This window comes from Chlorocebus sabaeus, chromosome 3 (genome assembly GCF_047675955.1).
Source record: "Chlorocebus sabaeus isolate Y175 chromosome 3, mChlSab1.0.hap1, whole genome shotgun sequence".
NCBI classification, from domain to species: Eukaryota; Metazoa; Chordata; class Mammalia; order Primates; family Cercopithecidae; genus Chlorocebus; species Chlorocebus sabaeus.
This window is the reverse complement of record NC_132906.1, coordinates 7,166,742-7,183,563: the sequence shown is the minus strand read 5'-3', so window position 1 is coordinate 7,183,563 and position 16,822 is coordinate 7,166,742. Positions and strand designations below refer to the sequence as shown.

The 16,822-nt window shown below is 53.5% G+C and overlaps 1 protein-coding gene across 2 annotated transcripts; it reads left to right on the top strand.

Annotated features, from left to right (window-relative positions):
- Positions 1-7,168: 7,168 nt before the first annotated feature.
- On the top strand, positions 7,169-15,429 carry CDX2 (caudal type homeobox 2). 2 transcript variants are annotated; one of them, XM_037986953.2, is made up of 3 exons: positions 7,169-8,018; positions 11,421-11,562; positions 13,017-15,429. In XM_037986953.2, exons 1-3 carry the CDS (start codon positions 7,478-7,480, stop codon positions 13,153-13,155), a joined length of 822 nt encoding a protein of 273 aa, XP_037842881.1. In that variant the 5' UTR covers positions 7,169-7,477; the 3' UTR covers positions 13,156-15,429. The 2 variants fall into 2 exon arrangements, with proteins under 2 accessions (XP_037842881.1, XP_008019998.1); XM_008021807.3 differs by having other exon boundaries at positions 11,421-11,566.
- The last annotated feature ends 1,393 nt before the right edge of the window (positions 15,430-16,822 follow it).

Genomic DNA, 16,822 nt, shown 5'->3' with positions numbered 1-16,822 from the left:
ACCCACTGTAGTCAGGCACCCTGTCCCAAGGCTAGGGGTAAACCCCAAGCTTAGATAAACGAGGCCCCAAATGCAGAGTCTGTGTTCTTTATGTAAAGGAGCTCATGTGAGATGCACAGATCCCATCAGGGCTGGGTTCCCCGCAAGAGCGTAGATGAGCGCAGAACCTCCCAGAGACGACCCTGTTGTCTCCAATTACACAATTACACTTCAACAGTTCAAAGCTTGTCCGGAAAATGGTTTATTCCTGCGGGAAGCGATGCAGATGGGGGCAGATGCTGAGTCTGTCCCTTTAGAAGGTGCTGGAGCTGCGCGGCGCCTCTTCCGAAACACCTGAGCATAAGCAGCCGCGAAGGCTAGCGCAGGACGCGGGGCGTGGGCGCCCGGCTAGGAAGAGCCCGGACCAAACCCGCGGGTGGCTCTGACTCTCGCCTTCCGGAGGAGCTCTGCGCAGAGGCCGTGGCTCGCGTGGGCAAGTCACCTGTGGCGGCCTGGCAGGGCAGTTCTGTCCGGCAGCTTGCTCTTGGCTCAAATAACGACATGCTCTGGGTTTCTCTCTGCCTTGGCCTGGCAGAGCCACTTTCCGCTTTCTGGCTTCTTGTGCGCCCGAGGCGGGAGAGGAGCCCCGGCCGCGTGGACCCCAGCTTGTGCGGCAACCATCGCACATTGACTCTAGGCCCTGCTGCTCAGGAAAGGGACAGCCCGGGGCGCACCCAGCGAGCTTCAGGGGGTACGGAAGTGGTTAGGGCAGATTTCAGGGTGAATAACTAATATTTTACTTACTAATTCATTAAAAACACAAAGAAAACAAAACCAATCACGGTGGCAAGGCCAAGAAGAGTTGGAAGGCAAGGAGCTGATTTCAATTTCTGTAAATCGACGACCCTCCAGGCACAGTCCCTTACGAAGTGGGGGCGGCTTTGCGGATTTTCACTTCCCTTGGAAATGTCCAAGCCCCGGCAGGAGAACGCTCCCAGTAAAGGGATGGAAGAGCGCAGCTCCGGATAAGAACTCAGGAACCGACCCGGGCTTGTCACTCACCTGTGTAACTTAACTGGGATACGGAATGGGGCCTCCTCTTTATTAACCCGGAAAGGTAGGCATTTTGGTCTGTGAGCCCAAAAGATGTCTACGGACACTAAAATTGGAAGGAAGGAAAGCGAAAAGGGCAACATAAATTCTATACATAATCTTTACCCATTTTAAATATGACACATTTCTAGAGATTAGCCACAGGATATCAGTTCTGACTCAAAAATAGAGAGGAGTTCTTCTTCTTCTTCTTCTTCTTCTTCTTCTTCTTCTTCTTCTTCTTCCTCCTCTTCTTTTGAGATGGAATCTTACCCTGTCGCCCAGGCTGGAGTGCAATCGTGAGATCTCAGCTCACTGCCAACTCCGCCTCCTGGCTTCAAGTGATTCTCCTGCCTCAGCCTCCCAAGTAGCTGGAATTACAGGCGCGCACCTCCACTCCCAGCTAATTTTTGTATTTTTAGTAGAGATGGGGTTTCACCATGTTGGCCAGGCTGGTCTCGAACTCCTGACCTCTTGATCCACCCGCCTCAGCCTCCCAGAGTGCTGGGATTACAGGCGTGAGCCACGGTGCCCGGCCCAAGAGGAGTTCTTCTAAGGAAGTATTTACTGTGAGACAAAAGTAGATGGATACCATCTTTGTCAACTGGAGAAAAATCTGGGATGGAATTTATGGAAAATTCATGCAATAAATGAATAAACCACAGTTATGAGGTGCCTGTGAAAGACATAGGGCATGGAGCGTGGTCAGAACTGTAGCAATAGCAGAACCTGATTGTTCTGGTACTATTTGGTGTGGGGGGTGGGATTGGGAAAATGGGAATCTCTAACTCATGCTAGTTGGTTTTGCAGTTGGGGTGCAATGTTTCCAGGTGGCCCCAGCAACTGTAGTAATAATAAACATCTATGCAGATCACTATGGGTTGCAAAGAACACACATACTGTAGCTCATTTACTTTAAGGGACTTGAACAGCTAGCTGTGCAACTTGGGGAAAATCATCTAACCTCTCTGGGGCTCAGGTTCACCTTTGTAAAATGGAAAGGTTAAACAGACTTTAAGACCCCCTGGCTCCCCTCCAGGGAATGCAGCCAGCCAATGGGCCCAGTAACTCAAGAAGAGCAGAGCCTTATTTAAGCTCCTTCCCTTAGCCACATAAAACTTACCCTGTAGGACTTCCTAGGAACATATTTTCATGTGGCAAACAAAGGTCATTCCAGGCACGAGACAATGGTGAGCGAACAAATGTTCATTGAAAGCTCTCCACTCCAAAGCCACGTGGTAACAGTTGGCTGGTGCTGCCTGGGAAGCCTGGAATCCTAGCATCAAGAAGTTTCCTTTGGGTTGGAAGTCCTGGTTCCCAGTAGGGACACCAGTCTTTGAGACCTCCAAGTCCCTCCCTCTTGTGGATTTAAATCATCCTCTGTCCTCACCCACCACACAGAATGTGTTATACAATGCCCAAACAGTGTCCACAGTTTCAGAAGAAAGGAAGAAAATGGGCAACGACTATTTATTTGCCTAACTTTTACCCAATGTACCAAACCAGACTTCTGTACCCAAATACTACCCTTTCTCCTGAGGCTCTTAATTTTCCTTGATCTCTTGGATGTGATAATATATTTTGGATAGAGAAGCATAAATTAAAAAAAAAAAAAGTGTTCCTTGCCTTGGATCAGAAACTTGGTGGTCTGTTCACAACAAACGTAAAACAGCTGGCTTTTCTCATCGTATTCTCCTGCAGCCTGGTCCCTGAGTGGTAACATGTTAGCCCACATGACCTCCCATTAATTCAGAAACCTTTCCTCAGGTAGAGAGGGTCAGACACCCAGTTTGCTTGGGAAGAAAACATGCTTCACTCCACTGGGCAAGGACACATCTGCTGCTGTGAATGAAGCCTGGGTGGCTGTGGGCAGCTGCGGTCCCTCCCTGCTGTTCAGGGTGGACATGTTGGGATCCATTGTGGCCTGATAGGGCTGGACAGGTGGCGGACTCCGGGGAGGCCCTACAGAAAGGACAGTGTCATTGATTTCCTTCCCAGAGATGTTAGCTGAGTGGGCTGTGGCAGGGCAAGACAGGGTTGTTGGGGTCAAACTAACCATTACTGAACCTTTCTTTGTGTGAGTAGATGGCTGATTGAGTGCAATGGCTGAAAGACTCCCTAAACTCCGAATTGAGTAGAGATTGAGCTGTTTTTCCACAGCCGTATAGATGGCCAAGCTGAATAATTTTGTCAGCTGACATTCTCTTCCTTTTCACTCCTTAATTATCCCTGGAATTCAGGTCAATGCAAGGTAAGAGTTTCCTGTGCAAGGTATAGAAGACTACATTATTTGGATAATTTTATTGTCTTTTTTTCAAATTAAAAAAAAAATTTTAGAGACAGGGTCTCCCTCTGTCACCCAGGCTACATTGCAGTGGCACAACCATAACTCACTGTAACCTCGAACTCCTGGGCTCAAGCCATCCTCCAACCTTAGCCTCCCAAGAAGCTGAGGCTACAGGTGCACATCACCATACCCAGCTAATTTTTAAATTTTTTTGTAGAGATAAGGTCTCGCTTTCCTGGGCTCAAGTGATCCTCCTGCCTCAGCCTCCTAAAGTGCTGGGATTACAGGTGTGAGCCTCTGTGCCTGGCTGGACAATTTTCTTGATCTAAAAAAGATTCAGAAAATCAACTTACATGCTAAGGTGGGTAGAGATGGCCTGCCCTAACTGGGCTATGTTAGTCACTGGGTTCCCCAGTTTCCAGGAGCCACAATTATCAGGCAGAGCAGGGTCCCCTTAGTCAGAGCAAATACTAGGACCTTTGAGCAGGTAGGGAGCTGTGTCAATGATGTCTGGATTTAAGGAGTGTTTCATCTGCCTGGAGGGGCAGCCCGCCCTTCCAGTAGCCTCCTGCGTCCCACCCCCTTTGTGGCCCCTGCCCTTGCCACCAGCCAGGATCCTGCGTGCCTGGTCCCTTTGTGAAGAATGTGGAATGGCCTCTACACTGTCAGTAACAGAGGCATCCTTTTGATAACCTGATCGTGGCCATTCCTGCAGTTTTACTGTTGCTTCATTTACCAGGGTCTCTTTTTTTCCCCCACCCTTTTCTGCCTTAGATGTCAGCTCTAGCTCTGGCTTTGTGGAGTTGCAGTTTCAGCCCCAGGCCAACCGCAGGCCCGAGCTTCCCAAACAAGTTTGCCTCTCCCAGAGTGAGTTGCTGCAGGCTTCTCTGGCCCCGCAGCAGGACTTACAGGGTGGAAGGGCACCTCTGGCATCAGGGCGTAAGGAATGACCACCCCTGTCCCTTCCCGTGGGCTGCTCAGTGCAGGCCAAAAGGCTCTTAAGAAAGCTGCCAAGCACCTGGGGCCTAGGACTAAGAAAGCCCTGCATGGAGCCCTGATGTGGGTGGCTTCTGCTTCCTCCCAGGGACACAGGCCTGCGCTTAGAAGCTGGAGAGGCTGCCCCTGAGCAGAGCCAGTCATGGGGCACCAAACTGCTAGGGGCCAGGACTCTCTAACGGCAAAGATGACCAGGCTCCTAGAGTTTTGTCAGCCACCTTCTACCCCTCTCTGACTGTTCCCACAACCCTGCCTTTTCAGGGACCCAGCTGGGCCCTCTCCTGGCTGAGAGCAACCTGGATGTACAGGGATGGGTACATTCTGAGAAGCTTGTCCAAGGACATCATTTACCAGCTCCTTTCCCCTCACTGAACAGTCTAGACCCTGGGACCACAGCTGTGCCATGCCATTGCTAAGGAGACCCATTTTTGCAATGAGGGAAATGTTCGTTTTCACAATGATTTCCTTTCCATGGCGGGAGCACTCCAAGTGAGCCTCAGGCTTCCCTGTGGCTTGGCCTGCTCTGGGGCCTGGCTTGACCTGAGGGACCACAGCAGCCCTGCCCACTCCCAAAGCAGTTGGATGAGCAGGCCAGAGCCATTTCTTCAGGGCACAGCACAGAGACACAGCTGGAAAATGGGGACAATTAGCCAGAGGCCGGCAGCCTGGGCCATAAAAATGCAGGAAGCGGCCACCGCAGGGCGGAGGGAATGGCTGTCCCTAATAAAGTGATTGTTCCAAAGAATGCCCGCATTCCGAAGACATAGGCTGGAGCCTCAGCCTCGGCTTCCAGAGCTCGGGCCTGGGAAAGGGGGAATGTGGGGGATGGAAAGGGGAATTGTGTCTCCAGGAAGAGGAGGAAGATGTTTGTTAGATCAAAAGTTCGAAGTGCCCACCACTTAACCTCCCACATTCCCACCCCATCAGATCTGTGGACCTCCCCTACTGCCCTTCTCTCAATGATTTGGGTTTTGTGACGGGGTTTGCAATTTACATCCGGTTTTATTTCTCTGGAAGTCCAATGACACCCGGCTGTCCAGGCCAGGCCCTGGAAGTCCCCCAGGAGGACCAGCTCGGTCTCCCACCTCTTGAGTGCACAGCTCCTTGGCCCCTGAGTACCCCACCACCCTCATTTTTAGCCTTCTTCCTTACGAACACGAAGGGTGGGAGGAACCAAAAACAGGGGATCCCGCAGCCCTAGGTTAGTTCTGATCGCTTTCAGGTGTGTCTGCAGAGGCAACTTGCTGGTTGTCACCTGTAAAATGGGGAGGATAAAAACACCTCCTAGGTTTTGTTCTAGATCCAAGGTGGATGTGAGGCTCAAGAGAGATAAAGGACACTGGAGAGCACCCCAGAAATGACAGGATGAAGGCGATGGTGACAAATATCCGAGCGAAACGCTTGACAATAACAGACAAGTGCAGGTCTCCAGGAGTGCCGCGAGCGCCCGCGGGTTCTGAGAGCGCTCAAAGCCACCGAGTCAGGCTGCCCAGCCAGCCGGGCCTCCCCGCAGTGGTCCTCATTCCCGAATCTGGCAGCGCTGTCAAAGGCTGGTATAGGAGGTGAACGGCGGCCACAGGCCCACTCCACGCTGTTGCTGAAACCCAGTTGGGCGCGCGCGAGAGCCGAATCTCGCCGCCTCCGTGCTCCTGTCGGGGTAGCTCCCAATTCCCGGCTGCGCGGCTCCGGTCCCCAAGGCGGCCGCTTCCAGCCCTAGGCCCCTTGGCCGCAGCGCTTCCCAAACCGAGAGAGATCCTTTCTCAACTCAGAGCTTTTCATTAACAATCGTTAATAACGGCCCTGAGTTGCCTTGTGATCTCCTGGAGATGAAAAATAAATTTCTTAGGAGAATGTTTCACTTTGTAAAGGACAGAGTTTTAAAGATATAGGTATGATGTAAGACACATAAATACCTAGGTAAGTATTAGCAGAAATTCTCTTTTCCTTCATTGTTAACCACTTATGCAAGTATAAGAAAAATACAAGTGTAGCTCAATGAATTTTCACAAACTGACACTTCATGTAACCAGCAGCCTAAGAAACAGCGTTACCAACGATCCCCTAGTTCGCCTCCTTACGCACGCCAATAACCACTAGCCTAACTTCTACCACATGCCCATTACTTTTGTAGTTTAAAACTTTTGATTATTGAATGTAAACGTTTATCAATAAATCGCTTTAACTCAAATCTCAAACGTAAGATGAAGTCAGAGATGCAGCCTGAATCTAGGATCATAATTTATCTTGTACGGAGGGCGAGTAATTTCCTTGGGCAAGAAAATAACTGATTGGAGGTGACAGTTGTTTAGGGCTGCAGTCGTCCGGGCCAGGAGCACAGGGCGGGAAGGAATGGCCCATCTCTTAGGGCTCTCTGCTTGTCACCTACCAGGTTGGTCAGAAACGTTCTCATCAAAGCAATGGCTTCTCTTTTCTTTTCTCTTTGGGACAGAAGGAGTTTCTTGACCGCCCCCTTCCCCGCAAAAGCATAAACAACCACTGCTCCTGTCTCCAAGCTCAGATTCCCACCAAGATAGCCTTTTCTCTCCCCTGTCTTTTGTAAGTCTCTTGATTTCATTCTTTGAACCTGTGATTGGAGGTTAAAGTGCACCAGGTTGGAAGGAGGAAGCTCTTAACAATAAAGGTTTGAATATTTAGCTGTGATCAGGTCGCTGCCCTCTCACGAACCTCCCCCCCCTTATCTTTTAAAATGCAAATTATGTTTCAGGGGGTTGTGCGTTGAGTGCGCGCTGCGCCTCGACGTCTCCAACCATTGGTGTCTGTGTCATTACTAATAGAGTCTTGTAAACACTCGTTAATCACGGAAGGCCGCCGGCCTGGGGCTCCGCACGCCAGCCTGTGGCGGGTCTTCCCCGCCTCTGCAGCCTAGTGGGAAGGAGGTGGGAGGAAAGAAGGAAGAAAGAGAGGGAGGGAAGAGGCAGGCCAGAGGGAGGGACCGCCTCGGAGGCAGAAGCGCCGCGAGGAGCCAGCAGAGCACCGCAGGCTGGGGCGCAGCCACCCGCCGCTCCTCGAGTCCCCTCGCCCCTTTCCCTTCGTGCCCCCCGGCAGCCTCCAGCGTCCGTCCCCAGGCAGCATGGTGAGGTCTGCTCCCGGGCCCTCGCCACCATGTACGTGAGCTACCTCCTGGACAAGGACGTGAGCATGTACCCTAGCTCCGTACGCCACTCTGGCGGCCTCAACCTGGCGCCGCAGAACTTCGTCAGCCCCCCGCAATACCCGGACTACGGCGGTTACCACGTGGCGGCCGCGGCTGCAGCGGCAGCGAACTTGGACAGCGCGCAGTCCCCAGGGCCGTCTTGGCCGGCAGCGTACGGCGCCCCACTCCGGGAGGACTGGAATGGCTACGCGCCCGGAGGCGCCGCGGCCGCCGCCAACGCCGTGGCTCACGGCCTCAACGGGGGCTCCCCGGCCGCCACCATGGGCTACAGCAGCCCCGCTGACTACCACCCGCACCACCACGCGCATCACCACCCGCACCACCCGGCCGCCGCGCCTTCTTGCGCTTCTGGGTTGCTGCAAACGCTCAACCCCGGCCCTCCTGGGCCCGCCGCCACCGCTGCTGCCGAGCAGCTGTCCCCCGGCGGCCAGCGGCGGAACCTGTGCGAGTGGATGCGGAAGCCGACGCAGCAGTCCCTCGGCAGCCAAGGTAAGCCGAGGCTGCGCCCTGCCGGACGGTGCTTGGGAAGGCGCGGGCAGAGCCACTGGCTGCTGCGCGTCCGCCCGTCCGTTACGCACAGGGGCGTCCCAGGCTGTCTGGGAGCTCCGCGCCAGGAGGGACACGGTCCGGGAACAAATTCGGGAGCCTCTGGCCCCTCGGGGCTTCTCTGACCTACAGAGCCTGGAAATGAATATTATGAGTCTCACAACACCATGTTCAGGCGTCCTCTTTTCAATAGCTTCTCATTCGCAACCCCGGGACATCTTCGGGAAGCTCTAGGGAATGTCGGCGTGAGCACTGCTGGACGCGGGCAGAATCGCGTCCTCCCCCACTTGCTGCCGCAGGCATTCCTTGCCTGGCTCCTGGCCGCGGAGGAGAGAGGGAGGCTCGAACCTTCTTGGGCTAGATCTAGGCCGTTTCTTTCCGCTCTCTGTTTCCCCATCTGAGCCAACCAATAAGAGAAGTGACCTGGAGCGGGGTTGGGGGTGTCGGGGGACGGCTAGGCTGTGCGTGGAACAGTGTTTGGCCGTTTAGGCCAATTCAAGGTACAGCGAGCAGACAGACCAGGTAGAGTTGCTGTCGCTGGGAAGAAGGTGCTGGCCCCAGCTGCTAAGGCGACGGGGGCGCGCCCCGTCTCTGAACCTCTGACCTGTGAAGGGGTCATTTCAAGCAAAAGCTGGAGGGGTAGGGGCAAGAAACCGAGGGGCAGTCGTCTGCGGAGAGAGCAGGGAGACGGGGAGGAAACCCTGGTGGAAATTAAGTCGCTGCTCCAGGTAGGGGTCATTTTCCCACAGCTTCCTTTAAAGGGTGTCAGGGATGTCTGTGAGTGTGTGTGTGCATCTGAAAAAGATCCTAGGTTTGCCAGACTGTGGGGCTTATTGACTCCGGGTCTGCCCCTTCTGGTGTTCGAGTGTGCCTAGAGGTGGCAAGGAAGTGCGGTGGGGAGAGTCCTAGTTGCGTGCCCCCTTTATTTCATCAAGTCTTTCCACAGCCCTCAGCGCTTCCGCTTTTCTTGCTTCGCTCCTTGCTGCCCCAATTGGGCAGGCACGCTGGTTATGGGCACTTGGCAGAAGTTTATAGCCAATTATAGCTAGTATAAATCAAAGCGCCCTTTAGGGGCTGCTTCTGGGCATCGGTTTCTGCGTCACTGTGCACATGCTAGGGAGAGTCCTGGTGGGAATGCGGCCGTCCGGGGAGAAGGCCACAGATCAGCCTCGGGTGGGCCGCAGAACTTTGGTTTGGTCCCTTCTCCAAGAGGAGGCGCCTTCCTCCTGGCAGGGGCTCCCAGATCCTGGCTCCCAAAGACCCACTTTCTACAGCGCATTTCTGGGGAGCGGTTGGCGGAGGTCGCGCACGCCCTAAGGAAGACTTTTGCGTGTCCCGGGAGAGTGGCCGCGGGGTGAGGGCCTGGAAGGGGGCGGGAGGGAAGCCGCCAGAGCCCAGGCCGCGAGGTCAGCAGATGTGAAGTCCTGCGCCGAGGTGGCAAGGCCGCGGTCGGCGCCGGGTGCCCTTGTGATGTTAATGTGGGGTGGCCGCAGCCCGCTGGCCGGAGCCAGGCTCCTCTGCGGAGCGTCATCTGTCAAGGGGTGGATGGGGGGACGCGGCCTGGCCTGCTTTGATATACACCTTCCCGGCCCTGCCATTGTCTCTTTTAGGGCCCGGAAAGAGGGTGGTGACTTTCGCAGTCAATAATGAATTCTGACAAGTCCCTCTCATCCCACCCCTCCACAGCCCCGCTCCTAGGTTCCCAGGGGGTGTGGGGCGCGGGCCGAAGAGCGCACAGGGTCTGGTCATCGCGTTGCCCAGCCCGTCTGGGACACTGAAGGGGCAGCACCCGAGCAAGGGTCGCTCCGAGGTACTTCCAGGCGAGTCTCCCTCCTGGGGTGTTCGGCTGAGGGAACTGCCCTGAGCCCCAGCTCCGGGGGTGTCCTCTGTGGCTCCAGTCAGGCTCCGGTGCCAACCCCGCCTGATGCTATTTGCGTGACCTGGTCTGATTCTCCATTTCCTCATCTGTAAAAAGGGGCGAGTACCAATGGCAGCCTGGAGTGGGTTTGAGGCGGTCACGCGTGTCCGAGCGTCCACCGCGGAGAAAGTCGCGTTAGTTCCCCTTACTTTCATAGCAGGCGCGGGGTCGGGCCATTCAAATGCGCCTGCAGGGCCGTGTTTATGTTAATACGCCTGGCGGGGAGGGGGATGAAAGCCGGGGCCGCCATTTGCTCAGTAGTGGTAATTCAAACAGAATGCGGTTGTTATTAAGGCATTGAAAGGGCTTTTCTTTGATAAGATCGCCTTGTCCTGCATTGTTTGCGGCTGTGTTCCCCTTTCAGCGGCTCCGGGGAGCTCCCTCTGATCAGGCCTGTATCTTCCCAGGACGCTTTTGTTGTGGTTTGCAAAGGGTTTTACCTGAACAAAGTCAGCCTGCGGGACATTAAACACCTCCAGGCAACTCCCAGGCCCTTCAGATCTTTCTGTGGGACTGGGCACTGGGAGATTGAACCTGTTCAGCTGCAAGAAGACCCAAAAGTGGGACGGAGCCAGAGAGAACAGCTTCTGGCCAGGGCTCTGCCAAGGGCTGAGCCAAGACAGACCTGGTGGAGACACCAGGCTCGGGCCTGCTCCAACATTGTGGACACTATTTGTCAAGGCCCTTCAGTAAAACAATCAATCTAGGATTTAATATGTTGACTCAATCCAATGAGCATAGATCACTGGTCAGGATAACTCTGGCCAGGTTTGCAGCAGGAATAAATGGAGGGTCAAAAAAGAAAAAGTACCAAACGCCAAACCTGGTTTGGGCAGGTATAAAGTGTCCCTAGCCGGAGGGGTTTTCTGCTGGTTCCCTCTGCCAGAGCCCAGCTCAGAATTCCACCAGATGGGCCTGGTGTGTCTGGGGGATGATTCTGGCGACTTGTCAGCTCCTGTACCCTGCTTTCCACCCCCACACCTCCTCTACAACATGTGCCCACAATGACAGCTGTTTTCGGGGTGGGCTTCCATCTCTGTTAGACCTGGAAATCTAGATGTTTCCAGGATCCTGGCCACTTCACCCTGCCCCCTTTCCGTTGGTGTCAAATATATGCCAGTACTGTATTTGGTTTACTGAAAGGGTGGTTACATTCTGTTATCTTCTGTGTGAATTAGGTTTCCACTTTTCTTAATTTTAAAAAACCACTTAATACCAAGGTTAGTTTAGTCGCCTCCACTAGCCTCACACCCTCCCCCCACAGGACCCTCTGGGGGGTCTTGTCAGACTTGGCAGGAACCAGCCAAACCCGGGCCCCCCGGGGTGGTGGAGGAAGAGAAATGTCCCTGGGTTAGGGAGGTTTGTCATTACCCATGACTGATGGGCTGCCTTGCAGTTCTCAGCCCTCACTTCTCCTTCCTCCACAGTGAAAACCAGGACGAAAGACAAATACCGAGTGGTGTACACGGACCACCAGCGGCTGGAGCTGGAGAAGGAGTTTCACTACAGCCGCTACATCACCATCCGGAGGAAAGCCGAGCTGGCCGCCACGCTGGGGCTCTCTGAGAGGCAGGTGGGGACCGCCTAGCTCCCTCCGGGCGGGCCACTGCCTGGGAGAGGACCATGAGAGTTAGAAAATCTGGCTGCAGGGGCCATCTAAATCTGTGGAGAGATCGAAGCAGGAGGATGCAAGCATTCGTCTTTGGAGCCCTTTTTTTTTTTTTTAAATAGAGATGGGGTCTTGCTTTGTGGCCCAGACTGGAGTGTAGTGGTACAATCATAGCTGACTGTAGCCCTGACTTCCTGAGCTGAAGGGATCCTCCTGCCTCAGTCACCTGAGTAGCTTGGACTACAGGCTCGAGCCACCATGACTGGCTAATGTTTAAATGTTTTGTAGAGATGGTCTCACCGTCTTACCCAGGTTGGTCTCAAACTCCAAGTGATCCTCCTGTCTTGACCTCCTAAAGTACTGAGATTACAGGTGTGAACCACCATGCCTGGCCTGGAGTACTTTTTTTCCCCCGCAAGATGTAGTTTTGCTCTTGTTGCCCAGGCTGAAGTGCAATGGCGTGATCTCGGCTTACTGCAACCTCTGTCTCCCGGGTTCAAGCGATTCTCCTGCCTCAGCCTCCCAAGTAGCTGGGACTACAGGTGTGCACCACCACACCCGGCTAATTTTGTATTTTTAGTAGAGATGGGGTTTCTCCATGTTGGTCAGGCTGGTCTCCAACTCCCGGCCTCAGGTGCTGAGATTACAGGTGTGAGCCACTATGCCTGGCCCTGGAGTACTTTTGTAAAGGTCCCCTTCTACCTTTAGTCGTCTTTTTTTGATGTTGTTGATTTTTTCTCTCTCTCTCGAGGGATATAGGAAGTGTGAAAAAAAGCCAGGGGTATTAGTTTAATCCAGAATTCCATTTGGGTCTACAAAGACATATTAAAGACCTATTCTCTTTGTTTCTAGCACTGTACCTAAGAAAATAAACTAAATAAAATACTCAGTCTCTCATAAAAACTAGAGGGACAAGACTTGGTTCATGAACATTTTATTTATATCATCTAGAAAAACAGGCCAACTTCACAGTCAGAAAGCCACACAATTAAATCTCATTTTCAGCTCTAAGGTGAGGAAAATTACATTTTAGTTTAGCCTTGAAGGGTCAAAGGTTGCCATTTGAAGTACACCACCCAGCACTGGCCTCCCTTTGCTGTGTAGAAAGGGCCTTGCAGTTTCTGTTTTCCTTGGTTCTGAGACTTTACACTTTTCCAGTAAATGCGTAGATAAAAGTTGCTTTGAAAGCAAACCCAGGGAGCTAGGAAGGAGGAAGACTCTTCCCCATGAGGCTGAACTGGGCCTGAGAACGGATCCAGGACTGGGCTGTTATGGGGATGCCCAAGGAAAGCTTCTAGAAGGATGTGGAGTTCTGTAGTTGGAGCGGAAGATGTTGATGATACTGCTGGGTACTATTCCTCTTTTCCCTGGCATCTTCACCACCATGTGCTTTTCTCCACCTTTCCATTTCTAGGTTAAAATTTGGTTTCAGAACCGCAGAGCGAAGGAAAGGAAAATCAACAAGAAGAAGTTGCAGCAGCAACAGCAGCAGCAGCCGCCGCAGCCGCCTCCACCGCCACCACAGCCTCCCCAGCCTCAGCCAGGTCCTCTGAGAAGTGTCCAGGAGCCCTTGAGTCCGGTGTCTTCCCTGCAAGCCTCAGTGCCTGGCTCTGTCCCTGGGGTTCTGGGGCCAACTGGGGGGGTGCTAAACCCCACTGTCACCCAGTGACCCACAGGGGTCTGCAGCAGCAGAGCAATTCCAGGCTGAGCCATGAGGAGCGTGGACTCCACAAGACTCCTCAGGAGAGACCCCTCCCCTCCCACCCACAGCCGTAGACCTACAAACCTGGCTCTCAGAGGAAAAATGGGAGCCGGGAGTAAGACAAGTGGGATTTGGGGCCTCAAGAAATATACTCTCCCAGATTTTTACTTTTTCCCATCCGGCTCTCTCTGCCACTGAGGAGACAGAGAGGCGCCACTGGGCTTCATTCAGGACTGGCAGAAGCATTGCCTGGACCGACCACACCAATGAGGCCTTCAGCCTCCTCCCCAGCTCTTCTCATCCTAGATCTGCAGGCTGCACCTCTGGCTAGAGCTGAGGGGAGAGAGGGACTTAGGGGAACAGCAAGCTTGAGGCCAGCCTGCTCATGGCCCTCGGAGGTCCAGCTCGGCCTCCTGCCTCCAGGCAGGCAAGGTTTACACTGCAGAAGCCAAAAAGGCAGCTAAGATAGAAAGTTGGACTGACCAAAGACTGCAGAACCCCCAGGTGGCCTGTGTCTTTTTTCTCTTCCCTTCCCAGACCAGGAAAGGCTTGGCTGGTGTATGCACAGGGTGTGGCATGAGGGGGTGGTTACTGGACTCCAGGCCTGACCAGGGGGCCCAAACAGGGACTTGTTTAGAGAACCTGTCACCAGAGCTTCTCTGGGCTGAATGTATGTCAGTGCTATAAATGCCAGAGCCAGCCTGGACTTCCTGTCATTTTCACAATCTTGGGGCTGATGAAGAAGGGGGTTGGGGGGTTTGTGTTGTTGTTGCTGCTGTTTGGGTTGTTGGTCTGTGGAACATCCAAGCCAGAGTTTTCAAAGCCTTCTGGATCCAGGGGGAAAGAAGTGATATGGTGAAGGGAAGTGGGGAGTATTTGAACACAGTTGAATTTTTTCTAGAAAGAAAAAGAGATAAATGAGCTTTCCAGATTTCAGATTCTGTATTTATCTTCAGATTTTGTCTGCAACTATTTTTTAAAGAAATGAAATATCTTCTTTGCTTGCAAGCTGATTTGGAAAATTCAGAGAGGGAGTGGAGATTATCTAGACGGGCTCATTTTACCCCAGAGCATCAGAAGCCTGAAAGAGCAGGTTCTGAGACCTTCCCTGCCCCCAAGCCTGAGCCCAGCCTAGGAATGTGTGGCTCTCCTGGGGGTGCCTTTGGGCAAAATGCACATCTGAATGGCCAGCTGCTTCCCAGCAGCCAGAAATGGGGGGTGGGGGTGAGAGGGCCCCCTCATAGCATCTCACCAAATCCACATGGAGGCTTTTTGCAAACAGCAGGCAGTTCCCTTCTGCAGTGACTCCCTCCTAAGGACCCCCCACAACCCAGCTAGTTAAACGTGAGCATTAAATTTTTTTTAAAAATCCCCCTACTTTCCCAAGACAGCACTTCCATGAATTTAGTCTTCTGTAAATCACTGGGCATTTCTGTGAGGCCTTTCTACCTCCACTTTCTTCTGTCCTCGCAGTTTCCTTATCCCGGACCGCGCCCCACTTCCCACCCAATCACCCCACAAACAAGATTTCAAGACCCAATAGAAAATGATCCTTTTAGTGACAGTTGCTTGTTATCTGGCCGATCCACTGGGCACCGGGGTGCAGTCTTTGAGATTTTTGATCCTGGAGGCCACCGAGCTCATCGTTCCGGGCAGGACCTGGGCGAGGGGCGCTTAGTCCTTCGTTTAGATCTTCCCACCAACATCTGAGAGCCTAATCAGCGCGCCCACGGAGGCGCCTTAAGGGCAGTTGGGGAGGATGAGCAGAGCCGGGAGACAGCAAGAGGTACAGACCCTCTGCAGCACCTCTCCAATTCCGCAGCCCTTCCGGGTGGCGTATACAGCTCCAGGATTGGGAAAGGGGCTCCGGTGGCCCGGCCCGCGGGCGCCTGGCTTCGAAACCAGGGGCAGGAGTGTGGGGCGCGGGGTTGGGGGGTGCCGGACAGAGGAGGAAGCCTTGTCCGGGTCCGCTGGGCGAGGGGTCCCGGGTCAGGGCCGGTCTAAGCCCCGGTGCCCCGCAGGTCTCCCCGCGCCCCGGCCGCGCCCACACGCCCGCCCCCTAGCCGCTGCGGTTGCTATGCGTTGCTGTGAAACGCCTGTCAATAAACCCTGTTTGGACAGTGGAGCAAGAGCACATGGGTTGTTTGCTTAGTGGTTAGAGGTTCAAAAGTCGACATTGTCCCGCTGCAAGCGATTACAAGTTCTTCCCCTTCCCGGGGCTAGGTCCCCTTGCACGCGGGTACGGGGCCAGGGAAAGGAGTTCGGCTGCTCTCTGAGATGCAAAAACCCGGCTCGCTGCTGCGAGCGCCTGGCAAGCCTCCTGGGCCACGGAAAAAGGTGCAAAACCAGGACCCTTGCCGGCAACTGAGGCCACCGCGCTTCTAACGCCAACTGTGTCACTCCAGGACCAATACCTACGGAACGAGGGATGTGGCACGAGTGGGGAGCGCAGCTCGAGGAGTTTAGGGAGGCGCCTGAGGTTATTTGAGACCAGATGACCTCGCGGCTCCTGGAGCCTCCAGCGCAGAGCTGGGGGTGGGGGCCTCCGAATCCCACGCCTCCACCGCGTCCAGTAGTCGGCTCAGGCGCCAGAGGGCGCGCGCGCTCTGGGAAGAGATGGGGCTTGGACTCGTGGACTCGCAAAGGTTCCAGTTTTCACCCAGTTGGGAGGTGCAAGCGCCTCCCCCAACTCTAGCTGAGCCCAAACCCGGGCGCTGCCAGATTTTTCTACGTTGGCCGTGGGCCTGTTGAAACTAAGTTCAAACTAAGTCAGGCAGGGGAGATTCTTGGATTTGTTGAATGTTTAAGAAAAACAAAATTGGCGGAGAGGGACTATACCTTTCTAAAAGGGTCATTTTGCACAAGATGTTTTCTTTCTAAAATTACAGTAATGTGGACACAGTATTAATATATGGTAAGACCGGAAATTTAGGATAACTATGGGAATAAAACCTATCAGTATTGTGGAACTGAGCTCAAAAAAAAGTTTTCTATCGGCCGGGCGCTGTGGCTCACGCCCGTACTCTCAGCACTTTGAGAGACAGAGGCGGGTGAATCACTTGAGGTCAGGAGTTCGAAACCAGCCTGGCCAACATGGCGAAAACCCGTCTCTGCTAAAAATACAAAAATTAGCCGGGCATCGTGGCGCGCTCCGGTAATCCCAGTTACTCAGGAGGCTGAGGCAGGAGAATCACTTGAACCCGGGAGTCTTGGAGGTTGCAGTGAGCCAAGATCCAAGCCACTGCACTCCAGCCGGGGCGACAGAGAGAGACTCCGCCTCAAAAACAAACAAACAAAAAAGTATTTATGGAGAATGAACGGCCTGAGTCTCCGCCCCACCCGATTCCCCGCCGTGAACAATTCGTAGCTTTGTCATATTCATCCAATAAAGTTAACACGATGGACTGCTAATGAAAGCAACGAATATTTCATTGCAATGTGTTTCACTTCTTTCTAATAATATGCAGAAAGGGGTCTACATCAGTGAAGAAAACTAAATTAAATAACAATGTAAATAT